Below are 24,539 nucleotides of genomic sequence, written 5' to 3' on the forward strand. Positions count from 1 at the left end.
GGATGTCCAGATCTAGGTGACTGACCACAACATGTGGCTATCAGGATCATTAAGACTTTTTTTGTATAGTTCTTCTGTGTATTCTTGCCACCTCTTCTTAAATCTCTTTTGCTTCTGTTAGGTTCATGCCATTTCTGTCCTTTATTGTGCCCATCATTATATGAAATGTTCCTTTGCTATGTCTAACATTTTTGGAGAGATCACAAGTCTATCCCATTCTATTGTTTTCCTCTATTTTTTATTTTTTTTTTCTGCATTGTTTACTTAAGAAGGCCTTCTCTCCCTGCTGTCCTCTGGAACTCTGTGTTCAGTTTAGTATATCTTTCCCTTTAGCCTTTCACTTTTCTTCTTTTCTTAGCTATATGGAAGGTGTTCTTGTCTCTACTTTGCCTTCTAGCATTACTTTTTCTTGGGATGGTTTTGATCACTGCCTCCTGTACAATGTTACAAACCTCTATCCATAGTTTTTTAGGTGCTCTATCAGACTAAAAATCCCTTGAATCTATTTGTAACTTCCACTGTGTAATAATAAGGGATTTAATTTAGGTCATATATGAATGGTCTAGCGGTTTTCCCTACTTTCTTTAAATTAAGGGTTAATTTTGGTTTACAAAGCTCATGATCTGAGTTACAGTCAGCTCCAGGTCCTGTTGCTGCTGTTGAATAGAGTGTCTCCATCTTTGGCTGCAAAGAATGTAATCAATCTGATTTTGGTATTGACTATCTGGAGACGTTCATGAGTAGAGTCATCCCTTGTGTTGTTGGAGGTAGGTTTTTGCTATGACCTGTATGTGCTCTCGACAAAAACTCTGTTAGCCTTTGCCTTGCTTCATTTTGTATTCCATGGTCAGGTATCTCTTGACTTCCTACTTTTGCATTCCAGTGCCCTATGATAAAAAGGACATCTTTTTTGGCTGGAGTTGGGTGCCATTGTCTTCTCCATAGCAGCTAGATCTTGTAGTTTCATAGAACTGTTTGACTTCAGCTTCTTTAGCAGTGGTAACTAGGCCACAGACTTCGGTTACTGTGATGGTGAATGGTTTCCCTCGGAAACAAAACAGATCATTCTGTTGTTTTTGAGATTACATCCACATAATGCTTTGTTGACTATGCAACCTACTCCATTTCTTCCATGGGATTCTTATTCCAAAATAGTAAATGTAATGGTCATCGGAATTATATTTGCCCATTCTCATCCCTTTTATTTCACTGATTCCTAGGAGTTCACTTTTGTTATCTTCTGCTTGGTCACATCCAATTTATCTAGATTCATGGAACTAACATTCTACAAATTATGTGTTTATTTGTGAAAATATGAATAAATTATGAACATGAATGTACATGAAATATTCTATGCAATATTTTTTTTCTTTTACATCATCAGACTTTAATTTCCCCACCAGACACATCTGCATGTTGTTTCCACTTTGGCTCAGCCTCTTCATTTCTTCTAGAGCCTTTCTCAGTAGTAAGTTGGGCATCTATTATGTGGGGGCTCATCTTCTGGTATCATATGGTTTTTACTTTTTATAGTGTTCATTTGGTTCTCAAGGCAAGAATGGGAAAGTGGTTTGGCACTCCCTTCTCCAGTGGACTACGATTTGTCAGAACTTTCCACCATGTGCCTGGTATTAGGCTTTCCTTTTTTACACCTCACCTTTTAACAAAGACAGACAAGCTAGGATTCATTCAGATCTTTCTGGCCCCTAAGGCCAGACTTTTTCATGCTGCATAGATTAAACAGAGTTTGACAAAACATCTCATGTGGTATATTAGAAAAAATAAAAAGCCTAAAGAATAATTATTCTATTATGCTTTCCCCCAAGTTTTCTTTTATAAAAACAATATTCAATGCTCTAAAATAACAAAAGTATATTGTCTATATCTGCAAAAGTTATTTGCTAACATTTACTCTTCTTTATACCTGTCCTAGCTAGAATTCTTTCTGTGTTGTTGGGTGTTGTCATTATAGACATGCCTGAACTGGCTAAGTCTGCTCCTGCCCCTGAAAAGGGCTCTAAAAAAGATGTGACCAAGGCCCAGAAGATGGACGGCAAGAAGCCTAAGCGCAGCCACAAGGACAGCTACTCCGTGTACGTGTACAAGGTACTAAAGCAAGTCCATCCGGACACTGGCATCTCATCCAAGGCCATGGGAATCATGAACTCCTTCGTCAACAACATTTTCGAGTGCATCGCTGGTGACACATCATGCCTGGCGCATTACAACAAGCGCTCGACTATCACATCCAGGGAGATCCAGACCGCCGTGTGCTTGCTGCTACCTGGGGAGCTAGCCAAGCATGCCATGTCCGAGGGCACTAAGGCTGTCACCAAGTATACCAGCTCCAAGTAAATATAATATGTCTTGCCGCTGTTAACAGAGAAGGCAATGGCATCCCACTCCAGTAGTACTCTTGCCTGGAAAATCCCATGGATGGAAGGCCTGGTGGGCTGTAGTCCATAGGGTCACTAAGAGTAGGACACAAATGAGTGACTTCACTTTCACTTTGATTAGCTAGAATTCACTCTTTGTATACTAGCAACTGTATTTCTCCTAGGACAAATTTTCTGAACTTCTAGTGAGTTATTTTCCAACTCATCATTAGAGAGAATTTTTTTAATGTACTACTTATTACTTATTACTGTTACTGTATTATTTACAATACCTGTAAGTGGGCCAACATTCCAAGCAATATTGTTGCACCAGCCAACAGCCTGAACCCAGTGCACAGTGCCTGCATTTATCCAGACCAAATCTCCAGGTCTTTGAATAAACCTATATACAGGAACATTTGCTTCATAAAGATCTTCAAGATTGGGCCACCAAGAACTCATCAAAAAATTCAAATTATTTCTGAAAAAAAATGAATAATGTTACTGGACAAAGGTTTTTTTTAATGTCTCATCAAAGATGAAAAGACACTTCTAACAGATTTAAAAATGCTCTCACTTTATATAGTTTAATAAAACTTAATAGTACTGTCAGAACTTCAAAAGAGGGCTGTAGAATAGAAGAAGCAATTGAAGAAAAGTAACAACAGAAGAGAATAGGTACACTTATTTAATTATTCAGGTACCATATGTCTAAACTTACTTTTCAAAAGTACAAATGTTAAATTTTCAAATTAGACCAAAATTAATTAGTTTTTTCGTTTAATGTAGATTTTACTTAGGTGTAATTCATGTACAATAAAATCCACCTATTAATGAGTGTTGACAAACAGGTAAGAATCATTAAAATCAGGTACTCTGGGGCCAGACATTCTCAGGGACAACTGGTCAACTCTTATCAAGCACAGTATAAACTTTAGTACTATTTCATCCAATATTACCAATATGAAACTGGAGAAATTTATGGCACACAGATCAAACATCTTTTTCAAAAATTCAAAACAGCAGTGATTTTAAGATAACATGTTATCTGCAACCATAAAATAAATTATTGAAATTATATATATTAGAAGCAGTATCCTTCTGCAAAACAAAATTATAGAAGTTGAGAAGACATATGTTATTTCTAAAGTTTAAGATAAATTATTCTAGCTTGTTATTTTTTATTACTCTGCAGTTTAAACTTTGGGGACAGCACCTGTATTTCGCAAGTACATTTGACCTAAGATATCTGAAATAGAAGAAAATTAAACCCTAAAAATAGTTGTGTGTTAGTTGCCCAGTCATGTCTGACTTTTTGTAACCCTATGGACCATGACCTGCCAGGTTCCTTTGTCCATGGAATTCTCCAGGCAAGAATATTGGAGTGGGTTGCCATTTCCTTCCCCATAAAAAAAAATAGTTCTTCCCAAAAATAATCACTGCAATGTATGTGTAAAAATTACATGATATAACTTAAAGAAATAAATTCTATTAAAAAAATTCATTATAAAAAAAGTAAACCTTATACATAAGACAAAAAACTTGATCATACATTACCAATAATTGGGAGAAATTTGGAGTACTGTTTTTCTAACCACTGACATACTTTTTAGTAAATAAACTATGAGTAAATATCCTTTAAAATGTTAAAGAATTTAGTATTGAAATATGTGTATCAATTTTAAAATAATCATACATGATACATATAAGAATTACATTCAATTCTTAATCATGTATGTTACTATAACCATATCATTACCAACTCTGAAACAACAGCAGGTAATTGCCCTTTGTAATAACTTTTATCGCAATTATTTTCAAAGAAAATTTAGTTTAGAAACCTACTTTTCACAGAAGTCATTCAGAACACCCCAGTAACCTTCAGGAACAACAAACCATTCACAATCACCTGGACCAATATTTATGTTAACAGAACAGAAGTTGTTATTTTCTTGGTGACCTAAAATGTAAAAGGAAAAAAATCATTATGACACTATAAATGCATGCAAATAGGGACCAAAAGAAAGCAGGAGTAGCAATACTCATATCCGATAAAAAAGACTTTAAAACAAAGGCTGTGAAGAGAGACAAAGAAGGTCACTACATAATGATCAAAGGATCAATCCAAGAAGAAGATATAACAATTATAAATATATATGCACCCAACACGGGAGCACCGCAGTATGTAAGACAAATGCTAACAACTATGAAAGGAGAAATTAACAATAACACAATAATAGTGGGAGACTTTAATACCCCACTCACACCTATGGATAGATCAACTAAACAGAAAATTAACAAGGAAACACAAACTTTAAATGATACAATAGACCAGTTAGACCTAATTGATATCTATAGGACATTTCATCCCAAAACAATGAATTTCACCTTTTTCTCAAGCGCACACGGAACCTTCTCCAGGATAGATCACATCCTGGGCCATAAAGCTAGCCTTGGTAAATTCAAAAAAATAGAAATCATTCCAAGCATCTTTTCTGACCACAATGCAGTAAGATTAGATCTCAATTACAGGAGAAAAACTATTAAAAGTTCCAACATATGGAGGCTGAACAACACGCTCCTGAATAACCAACAAATCACAGAAGAAATCAAAAAAGAAATAAAAATTTGCATAGAAACGAATGAAAATGAAAACACAAAAACCCAAAACCTGTGGGACACGGTAAAAGCAGTCCTAAGGGGAAAGTTCATAGCAATACAGGCACACCTCAAGAAACAAGAAAAAAGTCAAATAAATAACCTAACTCTACACCTAAAGCAACTAGAAAAGGAAGAAATGAAGAACCCCAGGGTTAGTAGAAGGAAAGAAATCTTAAACATTAGAGCAGAAATAAATGCAAAAGAAACAAAAGAGACCATAGCAAAAATCAACAAAACCAAAAGCTGGTTCTTTCAAAGGATAAATAAAATTGACAAACCATTAGCCAGACTTATCAGGAAACAAAGGGAGAAAAATCAAATCAATAAAATTAGAAATGAAAATGGAGAGATCACAACAGACAACACAGAAATACAAAGGATCATAAGAGACTACTATCAACAATTATATGCCAATAAAATGCACAACGTGGAAGAAATGGACAAATTCTTAGAAAAGTACAACTTTCCAAAACTCGACCAGGAAGAAATAGAAAATCTTAACAGACCCATCACAAGCACGGAAATTGAAACTGTAATCAAAAATCTTCCAGCAAACAAAAGCCCAGGTCCAGATGGCTTCACAGCTGAATTCTACCAAAAATTTAGAGAAGAGCTAACACCTATCCTGCTCAAACTCTTCCAGAAAATTGCAGAGGAAGGAAACTTCCAAACTCATTCTATGAGGCCACCATCACCCTAATACCAAAACCTGACAAAGATCCCACAAAAAAAGAAAACTACAGGCCAATATCACTGATGAACATAGATGCAAAAATCCTTAACAATATTCTAGCAACCAGAATCCAACAACACATTAAAAAGATCATACACCATGACCAAGTGGGCTTTATCCCAGGGATGCAAGGATTCTTCAATATCCACAAATCAATCAATGTAATACACCACATTAACAAATTGAAAAATAAAAACCATATGATTATCTCAATAGATGCAGAGAAAGCCTTTGACAAAATTCAACATCCATTTATGATAAAAACTCTCCAGAAAGCAGGAATAGAAGGAACATACCTCAACATAATAAAAGCTATATATGACAAACCTACAGCAAACATTATCCTCAATGGTGAAAAATTGAAAGCATTTCCTCTAAAGTCAGGAACAAGACAAGGGTGCCCACTTTCACCATTACTATTCAACATAGTTTTGGAAGTTTTGGCCACAGCAATCAGAGCAGAAAAAGAAATAAAAGGAATCCAAATTGGAAAAGAAGAAGTAAAACTCTCACTATTTGCAGATGACATGATCCTCTACATAGAAAACCCTAAAGACTCCACCAGAAAATTACTAGAACTAATCAATGACTATAGTAAAGTTGCAGGATATAAAATCAACACACAGAAATCCCTTGCATTCCTATACACTAATAATGAGAAAACAGAAAGAGAAATTAAGGAAACAATTCCATTCACCATTGCAACGGAAAGAATAAAATACTTAGGAATATATCTACCTAAAGAAACTAAAGACCTATATATAGAAAACTATAAAACACTGGTGAAAGAAATCAAAGAGGACACTAATAGATGGAGAAATATACCATGTTCATGGATTGGAAGAATCAATATAGTGAAAATGAGTATACTACCCAAAGCAATCTATAGATTCAATGCAATCCCTATCAAGCTACCAACAGTATTCTTCACAGAGCTAGAACAAATAATTTCACAATTTGTATGGAAATACAAAAAACCTCGAATAGCCAAAGCGATCTTGAGAAAGAAGAATGGAACTGGAGGAATCAACCTACCTGACTTCAGGCTCTACTACAAAGCCACAGTTATCAAGACAGTATGGTACTGGCACAAAGACAGAAATATAGATCAATGGAACAAAACAGAAAGCCCAGAGATAAATCCACGCACATATGGACACCTTATCTTTGACAAAGGAGGCAAGAATATACAATGGATTAAAGACAATCTCTTTAAGAAGTGGTACTGGGAAAACTGGTCAACCACTTGTAAAAGAATGAAACGAGAACACTTTCTAACACCATACACTAAAATAAACTCAAAATGGATTAAAGATCTAAACATAAGACCAGAAACTATAAAACTCCTAAAGGAGAACATAGGCAAAACACTCTCTGACATACATCACAGCAGGATCCTCTACGACCCACCTCCCAGAATCTCGGAAATAAAAGCAAAAATAAACAAATGGGATCTAATTAACCTTAAAAGCTTCTGCACATCAAAGGAAACTATCAGCAAGGTGCAAAGACAGCCTTCAGAATGGGAGAAAATAATAGCAAATGAAGCAACTGACAAACAACTAATCTCAAAAATATACAAGCAAATCCTCCAGCTCAATTCCAGAAAAATAAATGACCCAATCAAAAAATGGGCCAAAGAACTAAATAGACATTTCTCCAAAGAAGACATACAGATGGCTAACAAACACATGAAAAGATACTCAACATCACTCATTATCAGAGAAATGCAAATCAAGACCACTATGAGGTACCATTTCACACCAGTCAGAATGGCTGCGATCCAAAAGTCTACAAATAATAAATGTTGGAGAGGGTGTGGAGGAAAGGGAACCCTCTTACACTGTTGGTGGGAATGCAAACTAGTACAGCCTCTATGGAGAATAGAACTGCCTTATGATCCAGCAATCCCACTGCTGGGCATACACACTGAGGAAAGCAGAAGGGAAAGAGACACGTGTACCCCAATGTTCATCGCAGCACTGTTTATAATAGCCAGGACATGGAAGCAACCTAGATGTCCATCAGCAGATGAATGGATAAGAAAGCTATGGTACATATACACATGGAGTATTACTCAGCCGTTAAAAAAAATACATTTGAATCAGTTCTAATGAGGTGGATGAAACTGGAGCCTATTATACACAGTGAAGTAAGCCAGAAGGAAAAACACCAATACAGTATACTAACGCATATATATGGAATTTAGAAAGATGATAACAATAACCCTGTGTACGAGACAGCAAAAGTGACCCTGATGTATGGAACAGTCTTATGGAATCTGTGGGAGAGGGAGAGGGTGGGAAGATTTGGGAGAATGGCATTGAAACATGTAAAATATCATGTATGAAACGAGATGCCAGTCCAGGTTCAATGCACAATAGTGGATGCTTGGGGTTAGTGCACTGGGACGACCCAGAGGGATGGTATGGGGAGAGAGGAGGGAGGAGGGTTCAGGATGGGGAGCACATGTATACCTGTGATGGATTCATTTTGATGTTTGGCAAAACTAATAAAATTATGTAAAGTTTAAAAATAAAATAAAATTTAAAAAAATAAATAAATAAGTGCAATGAACAGTGTGTACATGTAGCAGTGTGTATCTGTTCATCCTAAACTCAATGAAAGAAATATCCCATTAAATTACTGCTCTGTTTTGAGGACTGGGTGAAAAATAAATGCTTATAGATTAATGAATGCCATATGAATAAGTAATAAATATTAGCTATTATCAGTGTTACTACTTTCTTCTCTGTAAACTACCCCAACTCACAAAGAGTACCAAAAATTAACAAATGACGACATAGAGAACAAAGTTGTGGTTGCTGAAAGGAAGGGTACAGGGAAAGAACAGTCAGGGAGTTTGGGATTTACATGTACACACTGCTATATTTAAAATGGATAACCAACAAACCTGCTGCTGCTGTTGGACCTGCATAGGGAACTCTGCTCAATATTCTGTAATGACTTTATGGTTACCAGAGGGGAAAGATGGGAGAAGGGATAGTCAGAGAGTTTGGGATAGATATTAATACACTGTTGTTTTTAACATGGAGAACCAACAAGGACTTGCTATCCAGCACAGGGAACTCTGCTCAATACTCTGTAATAACATTATGGTTCCCAGGGGAAAGGATCGGGGAAGGGATAGTCAGAGAGTTTGGGATTTACATTTACACACTGCTATATTTAAAATGGAGACCCAACAAGGACCTACTGTACAGAACAGGGAACTCTGCTCAATATTCTATAATTACCTTATAGTTACCAGAGGGAAAGATGGGGGAAGGGATAGTTAAGGAGTTTGGGATGGACATGGACACACTGCCACATTTAACATGGAGAACAAACAAGGACCTGCTGTCCAGCACAGGGAACTCTGCTCAATTCTCTGTAATAACCTTATGGTTATCAGGGAGAAAGGATGGCGGCAAAGGATATTTAGTGAGTTTGAGATGGACATGTACACAGTGCTGGATAACTAACAAGGGACTGCTGCACAGCAAAGAAGGGATCTCTGCTCAATACTCTTTAATAACTTTATGGTTACCATGGGGGGAATGGAGGACAAGGGAGAGTCAGGGAGTTTGGGATGGACAGGTATACAATACAAGTACACACTGCAGTATTTAACCTGGAAAACCAACAAGGACCTACTGTACAGCACAGGGAATTCTGCTCAATGTGGCAGCCAGGAAAGGTGGGGAGTTTGGGGGGAAGTGGATACATGTGTATGTACAGGTGAGTACTTTGCTGTCCACCTTAAACACTGTTTATCAGCTATATACTTCAATACAACATAAAAAGTTAAAAGAAAGAAATAAATGAATATTATTTTCACAATGTAACTAGTGAGTTAGCAACCTGTAAGCCCTATAAACCTTCAAATTTGATATTGATACATACTGTAAATGCTTATACCTTTCCCACCACAGGTAGAGATGGCAAACTCTTACAAAACAGCCTCCGAATATGGCCTCTAAATTTTTAAAAATACATTTAAAAGCTCATGTCAGTAGGTAAAGTATGTTATAGAAAGTATCATTTATTTTATGTAAGAACAGACAAAATGTTTACCAACTAAAAAAACACTTAGAATGATTTTTTTTGTGAATTAAAGGAGCTGACTAAAACATATGACACATTTTCTCTAAGGATCGCCTTTTGAGTTTCACAGTTTGATGTAATGACAAACAAATGAAACATCCCAAGACTTCTAGGCATAAATGAAAAACAATAATATGCTAAATTTAGCTTCAGCTCCTAGATTTTAAATTAAAAAAAACTAATAATTTTTTTTCATTTTCTGTGATTGATTTCACTTTCACATATTTATTTTTATAAAATGTTCTAAATCAAATGAAATAATTTTGAAATACAAATAAATCTTAATAGATCTAGTCTAATATCATATACATTAAAAATCTTGAAAACTAACATTCTTGCCCAGTATTAAGACATTATTAATGGCTAAGAAGGCCAATACATTACTTTTTCAACTATTAAAATTATTCATATTTCTTTCCACTTGACCCAAATACTGACAAAACAGTACTATCTATCTAAATTTCCAATAATCCTGGGAATAAACATTCCAACAACTGGGTTTTATTCCTGATTGTATATCAATATCCCTGAGGAGCTTTTAAATAATGACATCTGATCCTCAAAATGATTCATTATTTCTTCTGAAAGCTTTTCAGCAGATTCCAATTACCAAGGTTGCCAACCCAAACTCATGAAATAAGCAACAAATACTCTTCTTTTAAAAATTAGTTGGGTCATTCTACAGTGAGAAGGTACTGAAGAAGATATCAGAAAAACAAACAAACAAAATGACCTGTAGGCTGTACACATCATCATATAGCTGAGTTGGTTTTTTCTGCTACCATCTGATTTGACTGTCCAGAGACTGGAACTTTATTAAGTACTTAGCTGTCCAGAGACTGGAACTTAAAATTATTAAGTACTTCAACTGTCACCTATGACATAAGCTATATTAATGCAAAGAGAATGATTTTATATTTGTATTCCATGAAACTTTATGATTTAAACCAGCAGATAGTACACTATGGTCCACTGATCAAATACCCATTCTTGTAATTAAAATTCTTGGGACTCAGATATGGCATCAAACTATGCTCTATCCATATATGTTTTCATGCTACAACATAAGAATTAAATAGTTATAACAGAGACCTTGGAGAAGGCAATGGCACCCCACTCCAATACTCTTGCCTGGAAAATCCTATGGACGGAGGAGTCTGGAAGGCTGTAGTCCATGGGGTCGATAAGAGTCGGACATGACTAAGCGACTTCACTTTCACTTTTCACTTTCATGCATTGGAGGAGGAAATGGCAACCCACTCCAGTGTTCTTGCCTGGAGAATCCCATGGACAGAGGAGCCTGGTGGGCTGCCGTCTATGTGGTCGCACAGTGTCGGACACGACTGAAGTGACTTAGCAGCAGTAGCAGCAATAGAGACCTTATGAACTTATAACTTCGTATTGCTGCCTGACAAACTACAACTTTCATTAACATAATCAAAACTAAATAGCATTTTAACTGGAAAGCATATCATACTTTACCCTTCCATTTCTTTTTTTAAATTCCAAGGGCACATCCATAATGTTAAGAGGAAAATAACAAATGTCAAATGTAACACTCTTAATGGCAATGTGTAGATGACTTACACCACTTGATAGGAAAGGCACTGTACTTACTACGTTACAATGTTCTTTCTGTCCTAAAATATCAGTTCTTTGAAACTACCAAACCAGAATCTCATCACCTTATGCCTCATATAAAAACAGTGAATAAATTAGAAAATTTAAAATATATTATATGATAATAGCAGAAATTTCCCCCCCAAAATCAACAAAACTGAGGCTGAACCAAGGTTTGTCTATGGGCAGGCAAGTAAAGCTGTTTATAGATAACAAATTAATTAAATCGTATTTGGTATATCTTAAAAAATATTTCTAGAGAAAGTAAAATGTTTCCACATGATTAGCTTTTTGTTGAAAACAGTTACTAAATGAAGGTACTGGAAGAAGTATCAATAATCAGCTTTAAAAAGTAAATAATTTTGGAGGCAACATCAACAATCAGTTAAAAAACAAAATAATTTCAAGCATTTCTTCCTGGCCCATAACAAGTCAACAAATACTATTAGCACTACCTAACTGGTATTGTTTACTTGAGAAGTCAATGCCCAATATGAAGTGACTGAAGGTTTTGCCTCTACAAGTGGTCTTCACAGGATTAACTGTTAGGTGAGAATATTTTCAAAGTTCCAAATATATTAAATTAAGTTCTCTTGAATTGTAATCTGCTAATATATATTACAACTAATGGTAGGGAAAATATGTCTGGGAGAAAAGCATAGTAGGACAAATTGAAAAAGTCTGTGAAAATGTTAAAGTACATAATGACTGAGGTTTTTCTTTGTATTATTCACTGACAAATACCTTGTGAAAATTTTTTGTCTCCTACTCTGACTTAATGAATATTAAATCTGTGAATTTATGACAGAAATAGAAGCTGACAATCCTGATATTCCCTATACAGTATCAATACTTTATAATTTATAGAGACTAACAATTTTTGAATGAGGCCAAACAGCCACTGTTATAATATCAAGGTATTCATACACTCGTATGGTATTAAAAATTAAATCAAATGCTACCCTGTACATTCCTTTAAACATTTGCAGCATATATTTTATAAGTTCAAACTATAACTGTAGTACCTTTTTCTGACACTAAAGCAAATGCAGAACATTTTTATACTGTAAAAGCCTTCTAGTATCTGATCTTCAACTGAAAAAACCTGCATCTGAAATGCAACTAAGTGCAGAGAAAATGTAAAAGTAAAAAAAAAAAACACACAAAAAACAAAACCAGAAACAAACCCTAAGACAATTCTGTAAATGCCTTCCAACCAACTAAATAAGCTAAATAAAGTAAATATATAGACTGATAAAAAGAGTGTCTGGCAGTATCTAGTTGCAGAAAAATAATTTTAAAGATGAAACATATGAAACATACAAGATGGGGGAGATGCCTGAGGAGAATTGGCCAGCTGGGGCTTGCAAGAAAAACAAAACAAAACAAAAAAAACCCACAGAAAAAGATTAACCATAAACTTTGCCACAGAATAACTTTAACAGATGATGTACATTTGTAGCTCTCCTGACAAAAGGGAATACTGACTTGGAATCCCAATAAGGTAAAATGTCATCATTTCCCCCATTAAGAATGTTTGCATTTTGTCAATTATTTGTCTCAGGGTTTTTCAACTATTAGGTATTTTGACTTTCATCAATGAAGACACAAGGAAATCAATTTTTTCCTGTTTTTACATATGTATCTTCATAATATCCTCAGTTTAATCTCTTGGCTAACAAAACATGAATTACTTAATTCTTTAGCTTTGAAAGTCACCTGAATTCTGTATTAGTTTCTGTATTGTACTTTTAAGAAATATAACATAATGAGATAGTTTTAAAAATAGAGTGCATCATATATTTGAAGTATTTTCAGAGAAGTTTTACATCATATAGGACATATATTAATGTTCATTATTAGTAAGAACATGTTGAGAAAACATGGAAAACTGACAGTTTGCAGTCAATGGGGTCAAGACAGACTTTCACTGTCTGTGTTAACACCCCCTTGCTAGGCTAAAATTTTTCTGATTTTTCTGATGGTTACATATAAAATGTATAAAAGTCATATTGACAGAACAAATTGATATTTTCATCTTTAATTATAGAATATTTACAGTATTTTTGCCTACTAGAAAGAACTTTTAAATCCTACTGACTTCATTAGTTATAAATGGGAAACACTACAGGTGCATCTACCACATTGAATCAACTCTTTTTTCAACTATACAAAGTCAATTATTTCATAAAAATAACCTGGTGTCCGACTCCCTGGAACTTTCATGTATAATTGAACTGTATTCATCCCCAGGATGGTATGACCAAGATGGCTTAGAAGATTTCCTGCTGATACAACACGGACAAAAGCAGGAAGTTTAGTCAGTTCAAGTAGCTGCAACTTCCACCTGAAATAAAATGATACACTGAAATTATAATATTGTTACACACATTAATGAGAACTAATCCCAAAATCTTGCAATCCAAATAGAAAACAGTTAAATCTGTAAGTTTTAAAAGTTTAAGGTCAAAAGAATTAGTCTTTACTTCTTTTTCAAAGAAGTCCTAAAACAGATAACTTAAAAATTTATGGGTCTTCCCTGGTTCCAGCAGTTAAGAATTCACCTGCAAATGCAGGGAAGACAGGTTAAATCCTGGTCGGGAAAGTAGGATTCCACATGCTGCAGAGCAATTGAGCTGGTGAGCCACAACTATTGAGCCCATGTGCTCCTAGAGCCCACGTGCTCCTAGAGCCTGTGCTCTGCAATAAAAGAGGCCACCACAGTGAGAAACCTGCAAACCACAACTAGAGAGTAAACCCTGCTTGTGGCAATTATAGAAAACCCATGTGCTGCAAGGAACACCCAGCACAGCCAAATGACAACACATCAAATCAGATCAGTCGCTCAGTTGTGTCCAACTCTTTGTGACCCCATGAATCACAGCACACCAGGTCTCCCTGACCATCATCTACTCCCGGAGTTCACTGAGACTCAGGTCCATTCAGTCCGTGATGCCATCCAGCCATCTCATCCACTGTTGTCCCCTTCTCCTCCTGCCCCCAATCTCTCCCAGCATCAGAGTCTTTTCCAATGAGTCAACTCTTCGCATGAGGTGGCCAAAGTACTAGAGTTTCAGCTTCAGCATCAGTCCTTCCAAAGAACACCCAGGACTGATCTCCTTCAGAATGGACTGGCTGGATCTCCTTGCAGTCCAAGGGACTCTCAAGAGTCTTCTCCAACACCACAGTTCAAAAGCATTAATTCTTCGGTGCTCAGTCTTCTTCACAGTCCAACTCTCATATCCATACATGACCACAGGAAAAACCATAGCCTTGACTAGACGAACCTTTGTTGGCAAAGTAATGTCTCTGCTTTTGAATATGCTATCTAGGTTGGGCATAACTTTCCTTCCAAGGAGTAAGCGTCTTTTAATTTCATGGCTGCAGTCACCATCTGCAGTGATTTTGAGCCCAGAAAAACAAAGTCTGACACTGTTTCCACTGTTTCCCCATCTATTTCCCATGAAGTGATGGGACCAGAGGCTATGATCTTCGTTTTCTGAATGTTGAGCTTTAAGCCAACTTTTTCACTCTGCACTTTCACTTTCATCAAGAGGCTTTTTAGTTCCTCTTCACTTTCTGTCATAAGGGTGGTGTCATCTGCTTATCTGAGGTTATTGATATTTCTCCTGGCAATCTTGATTCCAGCTTGCATTTCTTCCAGTCCAGCGTTTCTCATGATGTACTCTGCATATAAGTTAAACAAACAGAGTGACAATATACACCCTTGACGTACTCCGTTTCCTATTTGGAACCAGTCTGTTGTTCCATGTCCAGTTCTAACTGTTGCTTCCTGACCTGAGATTTCTCAAGAGGCAGATCAGGTGGTCTGGTATTCCCATCTCTTGAAGAAATTTCCACAGTTTATTGTGATCCACACAGTCAAAGGCTTTGGCATAGTCAATAAAACAGAAATAGATGTTTTTCTGGAACTCTCTTGCTTTTTCCATGATCCAGGGGATGCTGGCAATTTGATCTCTGGTTCCTCTGCCTTTTCTAAGACCAGCTTGAACATCAGGAAGTTCACAGTTCACATATTGCTGAAGCCTGGCTTGAGAATTTTGAGCATCACTTTACTAGCCTGTGAGATGAGAGCAATTGTGCGGTAGTTTGAGCATTCTTTGGCATTGCCTTTCTTTGGGATTGGAATGAAAAGTGACCTTTTACAGTCCTGTGGCCACGGCTGAGTTTTCCAAATTTGCTGGCATATTGAGTGCAGCACTTTCACAGTATCATCTTTCAGGATTTGGAATAGCTCAACTGGAATTCTATCACCTCCACTAGCTTTGTTCTTAGTGATGCTTTGTAAGGCCCACTTGACCTCACACTCCAGGATGTCTGGCTCTAGGTCACTGATCACACCATCCTGATTATCTGGGTCATCAAGATCTTTTATGTACAGTTCTTCTGTGTATTCTTGCCATCTCTTCTTAATATCTTCTGCTTCTGTTAGGTGCATACCATTTCTGTCCTTTATTGAGCCCATCTTTGCATGAAGTGTTCCTTTGGTATCTCTGATTTTCTTGAAGAATTCTCTAGTCTTTCCCATTCTGTTGTTTTCCTCTATTTTTCTGCATTGATCGCTGAAGAAGGCTTTCTTATCTCTGCTTGCTATTCTTTAGAACTCTGCATTCAGATGTTTGTATCTTTCCTTTTCTCCTTTGCTTTTTGCTTCTCTTCTTTTCACAGCTATTTGAAAGGCCTCCCCAGACAGACATTTTGCTTTTCTGCATTTCTTTTCCATGGGGATGGTCTTGATCCCTGTCTCCTGTACAATGTCATGAACCTCATTCCATAGCTCATCAGGCACTCTATCTTTCAGATCTAGGCCCGTAAATCTATTTCTCACTTCCACTGTATAATCATAAGGGATTTGACTTAGGTCATACCTGAATGGTCTAGTGGTTTTCCCTACTTTCTTCAATTTCAGTCTGAATTTGGCAATAAGGAGTTCATGATCTGAGCCACAGTCAGCTCCCAGTCTTGTTTTTGCTGACTGTACAGAGCGTCTCCATCTTTGGATGCAAAGAATATAATCAATCTGATTTCGGTGTTGACCATCTGGTGATGTCCATGTGTAGTCTTCTTTTGTGTTGTTGGAAGATGGTGTTTGCTATGACCAGTGCATTTTCTTGGCTAAACTCTCTTAGTCTTTGCCCTGCTTCATTCTGTCTTCCAAGGCCAAATTTGCCTGTTAGTCCAGGTGTTTCTTGACTTCCTACTTTTGCATTCCAGTCGCCTATAATGAAAAGGACATCTTTTTTGGCTGTTAGTTCTAAAAGGTCCTGTGGGTCTTCATAGAACCATTCAACTTCAGATTCTTCAGCGTTACTGGTTGTGGCATAGACTTGGATTACTGTGATATTGAATGGTTTGCCTTGGAAACAAACAGAGATCATTTTGTCGTTTTTGAGATTGCATCCAAGTACTGCATTTCGGACTCTTTTGTTGACCCAGATGGCTACTCCATTTCTTCTGAGGGATTCCTGCCCGCAGTAGTAGATATAATGGTCATCGGAGTTAAATTCACCCATTCCAGTCCATTTCAGTTCGCTGATTCCCAGAATGTCGACATTCACTCCTGCCATCTCTTGTTTGACCACTTCCAATTTGCCTCGATTCATGGACCTGACATTTCAGGTTCCTATGCAATATTGCTCTGTACAGCATCAGGCCTTGCTTCTATCACCAGTCACATCCACAGCCGGGTATTCTTTTTGCTTTGGCTCCATCAATAAATGAAATATTTAAAAAACTAAAAAAAGTGTGATAATCTTATATTTTTATTTGTACATCTGTAAAACTGTTTTGATACTGTAACAAAAATACCATTTCAAAATCTAATAAAAATAATTTCAGAATGCTAGCAAAAACTTCTCTGTCAACACACAAAAACAAGATACCTATGGGATTAAAGAAAATATAAAAGCAGGCAACTTTCAGTTCTTCATTTCTGTTTGCACTTCATGGTAATAGAACAGGAAGTCTTACTTTTTGTCATCAGAGAGGTCAATGTTCGTTCCAAACTTTATAGTTTTAAAAGGTCCTTTCCTTCTCCTTCCAGTACTAAAAAAGAAAACAACAAAAATAAATCCCTGCCTTTTGGACAGGAACACTGAATGCACATTAAAATCTGCTTACTTATCTGAAGAAGTGGATTCATTATCTGAATATTCTCTATGTTGCATTCTTTTCTCATTTTCCTCCTACAAATTAAGCAAAAACATTCATGTTTTAGTATCCTGCTACAGACTATACTTCTCGTTTCACAACTGAATAAAATAATTATATCTACATGAGTGCTACTGATTATGATTTGAAAAGTAGTTTCCTATAAGCACATTGCACTAAAAGACCAGAGTTCGTTTTTCCTATATGAACTCTTAAATAAGAATGAAATGTGTATATTCTTCTACTTGACACAAATTAAAGTGATAATAAAAGAAAATAAGAGGAAAGTTCTATAGTCTTGCTATCAACGTTACTTATAAATGCCAATCAAGCTAAAGTACACATTTTAAATTGGTAGGAGTGTGTGTGCCTACAAAAACAAGTTAGGTTTTTTATAAAAATTTTTATCCTAAACCTGCCTATGTGGAGTATAGTAATACAACTAAGAGAACATACAGTTCTTAATAATCTAAACTTCTGACGAAATACATTCTATATAAACAGAACACTTAGAACTAGGAAGGAAATTAAATCTAAATGAAAATGTGTTACTCTCTTGAAAAAAATGCCAAAATAATTCAATGAAGAAATGGTACTGAAACTAGAAACCCATATTGAAAAGAATAAATGTTAGACACCAACCTTTTACTAAAGAGGAAAACTAACTCAAGAGGGATCCGATGACCTAATGTAAGACATACAACTATGAAACTCTTACAACAAAACAAAGAGTAAGTTTGCATGACCACAAGGCAAACCTTTCTTAGCTATGACACCAAAAGTAAAGCAGTTAAAACAAAATTTTCACCCAAACTAAAATTTCCATGCTTCAAAGGACACCATTAAGAAAAAGTGAAAACACAACTTACAGAATAGGAAAAATATCTGCAAATTAAATACTTTACTAATGATTCTGTAAAACATGTAAGAGATCTCTAAGTAGCCACTTCATCTTTAAAAACAATTAAGCAGTCTCATGTTAGTAAAAGAAACCAGGTCAAACTGCTGTGTCCCAAAAGTTGTTTTTTTTTGAAAAAGCAGTGAAAAACAGAAACTAAAAGTAATGGGAACAGAAAACTCTATGGATACTCTGCTGGGGAAAGAAAAACCATGGACAATATCGGAAAAAAAAAAATCCCTTTCTGAAATATACCAGAGGATTCTTTTCTTTACAGCAAAATCTGCACTCAGAAGCAGCTCTTTAATCACAGGCTAATTTTCTGGAATTTTTATTAGCCTCTATGTCCAGAGAGGCTTCCGTGGTTGCTCAGTGGTAAACAATCTGCCAGCCAGTGCAGGAGACATGGGTATGATTTGTGGGCCAGGAAGATTCCCTGGAGAAGGAAATGGTAACCCACTCCAGTATTCTTCCCTGGGGAATTCGATGGACAGAGGAGCCTCGTGGGCTATAGTTCGTGGGGTTTCAAGAGTTGGACACCACTGAGCAATTAAACAATAAAAACATCTCCAGAGAAGAGAATACCCAACTCCAGCCTACTCTACACATTCAATTCTACTGAAAGAATGGGGGAAAAAAACAAACATGAAGCACTAATGAAGTTTACAATAGAGAGGCACATGCTTCACAAGGACTAAGACCAAATCATAAGATAAAAAAATATCCCCTACCTCAATACTTTTACCAATACATGACTAAAAGCCTACTTACAGCAGTTCCTTTTATCCAGCACATCAAGGTATGTGAAAAGTCAGATGCACAGCTTAAACCCCATACCAAAAACCAAGAACAGTCTCTAACATAACATAAATGATGGAACTCTAAGAAAAAAAGTTTAGTATGCAAAGAATACTGGGATGGAGGAAGCAGAAGCTGGAATCAAGATTGCCGGGAGAAATATCAATAACCTCAGATATGCAGATGACACCACCCTTATGGCAGAAAGTGAAGAGGAACTCAAAAGCCTCTTGATGAAAGTGAAAGAGAGTGAAACGTTGGCTTAAAGCTCATCATTCAGAAAACTAAGATTATGGCATCCGCTCCCATCTCTTCATGGCAAATAGATGGGGAAACACTGGAAACAGCAGCTGACTTTATCTTTTTGGCCTCCAAAATCACTGCGGATGGTGACTGCAGCCATGAAATTAAAAGACGCTTACTCCTTGGAAGCAAAGTTATGACCTACCTAGACAGCATATTAAAAAGCAGACACATTACTTTGCCACAAAAGGTCCATCTAGTCAAGGCTATGGTTTTTCCAGTGGTCATGTATGGATGTGAGAGTTGGACTGTGAAGAAAGCTGAGCGCTGAAGAACTGATGCTTTTGAACTGTGGTATTGGAGACCTCTTCAGAGTCCCTTGGACTTCAAGGAGATTCAACCAGTCCATCCTAAAGGAGATCAGTCTTGGGTGTTCATTTAAAGGACTGATGTTGAAGTTGAAACTCCAATACTTTGGCCATCTAATGCGGAGAGATGACTCACTTGAAAACGCCCTGATGCTGGGAAAGATTGAGGGCAGGTGAGAAGGGGATGACAGAGGATGAGATGGTTGGATGGCATCACTGAATCAATGGACATGGGTTTCGGTGGACTCCAGGAGCTGGTGATGGACAGGGAGGCCTGGAGTGCTGTGGTTCATGGGGTCGCAGAGTCGGACACGACTGAGTGACTAAACCGAACTGATGTGAAGAATTCTAAAACGAAGTAATTTGACATGGGGGTGTCTGAAAAGAAATTCCTAAATCTGAAAAAGAGGGAAAAACAGACCAAAAAAAGTTCACAGAAAACCAAACCAGAATAAGCAAGAATTGTAGCAAAAGTTTAAAAGATGTATCAAACCAGCAATGTTGAAAGAGAAGAAATAAATTAACCAAGAGGAAATTCCCTGGCAGTCCAATGTTTAGAACTCAGCACTCTCCCTACTGGGGCCCAGGATTCAATCCCTGATCAGGTAACATCGATCCCAAATTCCTTGTAGTATGCAAAAAGAGAAAAACATTTAGACCAATAAACAAACTAGAAATAAGTAAATATCCCCTACCAATGAAACAGAGGTATCAAAACACAAATATAGGGGTTCTGAGTAAAATCAAGAAGGATAAATGTGCAAACCCTAAAGTTAGGCATATCATATTTATACTACCGAAAATCAAAGATAAGAGAAAGTATGGAATGGAGATAAAGAATAAAAATATCTCATTTACACTCATCTAAATATAACAACCACATCTTCTCCAAAATGTAAGCAAGAAAACAGTGAAATGGAAATAAAAAGAAAATCACACTAGAATTTTATACCCTCAGACATTTTTCAAGAGTAAAAGAGAAATAAAGATTTTTCTAATGGACAGAAATTCAGAGAAACTTGCTAGAAAAAAACTGCATTGGCTTGGAAGAAAATTTAGTTTTTTAAAGAAGAAAATTAATACAGGTCAGAATTCCTAATATATAAAATGAAAGCAAGAAAAAAAAAAGAATCAGTGAAAAAAATTTCTTAATCCTCTCTTTTTATAATTGGGATATAAATAGCATAACATTATACCATATTTGTGTGTGTGTCTTTATTTGCTAAATTGTGTCCAATACTTTGTGACTCCATGGATTGTAACCACCAGACTCCTCTGTCCAAGGAATTCTCTAGGCAAGAATATGGGACTGGAGTGCCATTCCCTTCTCCAGGGAATTTTTGCCTTCTTACATCTGTTTCCTTTTAGGATTATTTTGGTTACTTTCTCTTCTCCAACAATATCAATCTCCATGCATAATTCTTCAGGCACTCAGTCTACCAGACTAATAATCTCGACTCTATTTGTCACTTCTGCTAAATAATCGTAAGGTATTTATTTAGGTCATACGTGAATGGTCTAGTGATTTTCCCCACTTTCTTCAATTTAAACCTGAATTTTGCAATAAGGAGCTTGGATGTGAGCCACAGTCAGCTGCAGGTCTTCTCTTTGCTGACTACAGAGGTTCTCCACTCTTGGTTGCAAAGAATATACTCAATTTGATTTCGCTACTGACCATCTAATGATATCTACGTGTAGAATCACCTCTTAGGTTGTTTCAAGATGGTGTTTGCTATGACTTGCATTCTCTTGGAAAAACTTGGTTAGGCTTTGCCCAGCTTTATTTTGTACTTTGCCGCCCCCACCCCACCCCCCATTTTGTATTCCAAGGGCAAATTTGCCTGTTACTCAAGGTATTTGACTTCCTACATTTGCATTCCAATTATCTAAGATGAAAAAAACATTTTTTTTGGTGTTAGTTCTAGAAGGTTTCCCAGTTCTTCACTGAACCATTCAAATTCAGCTTCTTCAGAATCAGTGGTTGCGGCATAGACTTGGATGACTGTTATACTGAATTGCCTTGGAAATAAACTGAGATCACTCTGTCATTTTTGAGACTGCACCAAAGTACTATATTCTGGAGTGTTTTGTTTACTATGAGGGCTACTCTGTTTCTTCTATGGGATTCTTGCCCACAGTAGTATATATAATGGTCATCTAAATTCCATTCACCCATTCCCATTCATTTTAGTTCACTGATTCCTAAGATGTTAATGTTCACTCTTGCCTTCCCCTAACTATGTCCCATTTACCTGGATTCACAGACCTAACATTCCAGGTTCGTGTGCAGTATTGTTCTTTACAGCAATAGATGTTACTTTCACCATAAGACATCCACACCTGGGCATCATTTCCGCTTTAGCTGAGTCTCTTCATTGTTATGGAGTTATTTCTCCACTCTTCTCCGGTAGCATATCATATCAGACACCTACAGACCTGGGGGGGGTTCATCCTCTAGTGTCATATATTTTTGCCTTTTCATGGGGCAAAATTTTGCCTGTTTATGGGGTTCTCTAAGCAAAAAAACTCAAGCGGCTTGCCATTTCCTTGTTCAGTGGACCTAGTTTTTTCAGAACTCACCTCAGTGACCCATCTATCTTGGGTGGCCCTCCACATCATGGTTTATAGTTTTACTGAGTTACACATGGCTATGATCCATCATTTGGTTAGCTTTCTGTAATTGTGGTTTTTGTTCTGGAGTCCATGGAACTGCACTTCTTGCTTCTTCTGTCTGCCCCCTGATGGATGAGTAAAGAGGCTCGTGCATGCTTCCTAATGGAACAGACAGGCTGTGGGAAAAACCAGGTCTTGCTCTGGTGGGCAGGGTGATGTTCAGTAAATCTGTAGTCAAATTTTCTGCTGATAGGTAAGGATGTGCTCCCTCCCTGTTGATTTCGCCTGAGGCAGCCCAGTGCTCTAAGTCTGTAGTCCCTATGGTAGGGCTACAGGCTCTATCGTAAAGCTAATGGTGACCTCCTCTAAGACGACTTATACCAATAAGCTGCACTTCCCAAGACTGCTGCCACCAGTCCCCCTGACCCTGAGGCAGGCCACTTTCAACCAGCACCTCCACAGGAGACCCATAGGGAGGTCTGTCTCAATCTCTTGTGGCGTCACTGGCAAGTCTGGCTCAGTCTCTTGTGTGGTCAACTGCTCCTTTCCCCTGGGTCCTGATGCTCAGAAGGTTTTGTTTGTGCCTTTCAGGATTCTTATGTCAAAAATTGCATGGTTCTCTGAAGTTCACACAGAATGTTCATTAAGACCACATTCCAGGTCATCACCCACAAGTTTGCAGTTCAAAAGTAAAGACATAATACAGTACCTCCTATCAGATAACAATGGAAATGAACTAGAAATCAGTAAAACAAAGATAGAAAATCCAAAAACACACTGATACTAAACAATATATTGTCGAAAATACCCTCAAAAATAGGTAATAATTATTTTGAACTGAGTTATAATGAAAATAGAAACGTTAGTAAATTTGGAGATGCACCCAAACCAATGACTGGCAGGAAATTCAGTGTAATTAATATACATAATAGAAAAAGAAAAGATCTAAAATCAATCATCTAAGTTTCTACTCTACAAGAAAATTAAAAGGAAAACAAAAGGAAATAAATCCGATCAAAGGGAATAAGAAAAGAAATATGAAGAATAATTAAAGTCAGGAAAACTGAAAATACAAAATCAAAAGAGAAAAATCAATGAAACCAAAACTTGGCCCTTTGAAAAGACCAATAAAATTGATAAAACTAGGCTGGAAAATAAATATACAAAACGGTTGAGTTCAGGTCAGTCACTCAGTCATGTCCAATTCTTTGCAACCCTATGGACTACAGCACACCAGGCTTCCCTGACCATCACCCGCTTCTGGAGCTTGCTCAAACTCATGTCCATTGAGTCAGTGATGCCATCCAAGAGACAGAAATTACTAATGATATAAATAAAATATGAATCATTATTACAAATCCATGGTCAGTAAAAGATAATAAAAGAATGCTATGAATCACTCCACCCACAAATATGACAACCTAGATAAAATGAACCAATTCCTTGAAAGACACAATCTTTCAAAGGCAATACTGGGAGGAAGAGATAATCTGTAAATATATAACTATTGAAACTAAATCAATCATTTAGTAACTATGTAGAACAAAAAGCACCATAGTGCCCAGATGAGGACACTGATAAAGAGTTCCACCAAAAATTCAGGAAGAAATTATGCCAGTGCTCAATAACCTGTTCCAGAAAATAGAAGCAGACACAATCTTTCAACTATACTATGAGGTCAAGGACAATGACTACCCTAATACTAAAAACACTGAGAGAAAACTACAGACCAAAGAAAAATCCTCAACAAAGTATCAGCAGATCACATCCAACTATGCAGACAGACATTTGTACACTATGGCCAAATGGGATTTATCCAATGCATGCAAGGCTCAGTTCAGTTCAGTTCAGTCGCTCAGTTGTCTCCAACTCTTTGCAAGGTTCACTCAACATTAAAAAAAATCAATCATTATATTATATCAAACATCCACAGGTTAAAGAAGAAAAACCAC

The 24,539-nt window shown here is 36.7% G+C and overlaps 1 protein-coding gene across 1 annotated transcript in view; it reads right to left on the reverse strand.

Annotated features, from left to right (window-relative positions):
• LOC132344466 (lysine-specific demethylase 6A) overlaps nucleotides 1-24,539 on the reverse strand; it is a 185,414-nt gene that overhangs the window by 20,728 nt on the left and 140,147 nt on the right. Inside the window, exons 21-25 of the mRNA XM_059884061.1 lie at nucleotides 17,638-17,702; nucleotides 17,488-17,562; nucleotides 13,695-13,843; nucleotides 4,221-4,335; nucleotides 2,669-2,856 (exon numbers count right to left, since the gene is read on the reverse strand). Coding sequence (XP_059740044.1) covers nucleotides 2,669-2,856; nucleotides 4,221-4,335; nucleotides 13,695-13,843; nucleotides 17,488-17,562; nucleotides 17,638-17,702 — 592 coding nt within the window. The remainder of the gene's footprint in view (nucleotides 1-2,668; nucleotides 2,857-4,220; nucleotides 4,336-13,694; nucleotides 13,844-17,487; nucleotides 17,563-17,637; nucleotides 17,703-24,539) is intronic.

This window comes from Bos taurus, chromosome Y (assembly GCF_002263795.3).
Source record: "Bos taurus isolate L1 Dominette 01449 registration number 42190680 breed Hereford chromosome Y, ARS-UCD2.0, whole genome shotgun sequence".
Lineage (NCBI taxonomy): Eukaryota > Metazoa > Chordata > Mammalia > Artiodactyla > Bovidae > Bos > Bos taurus.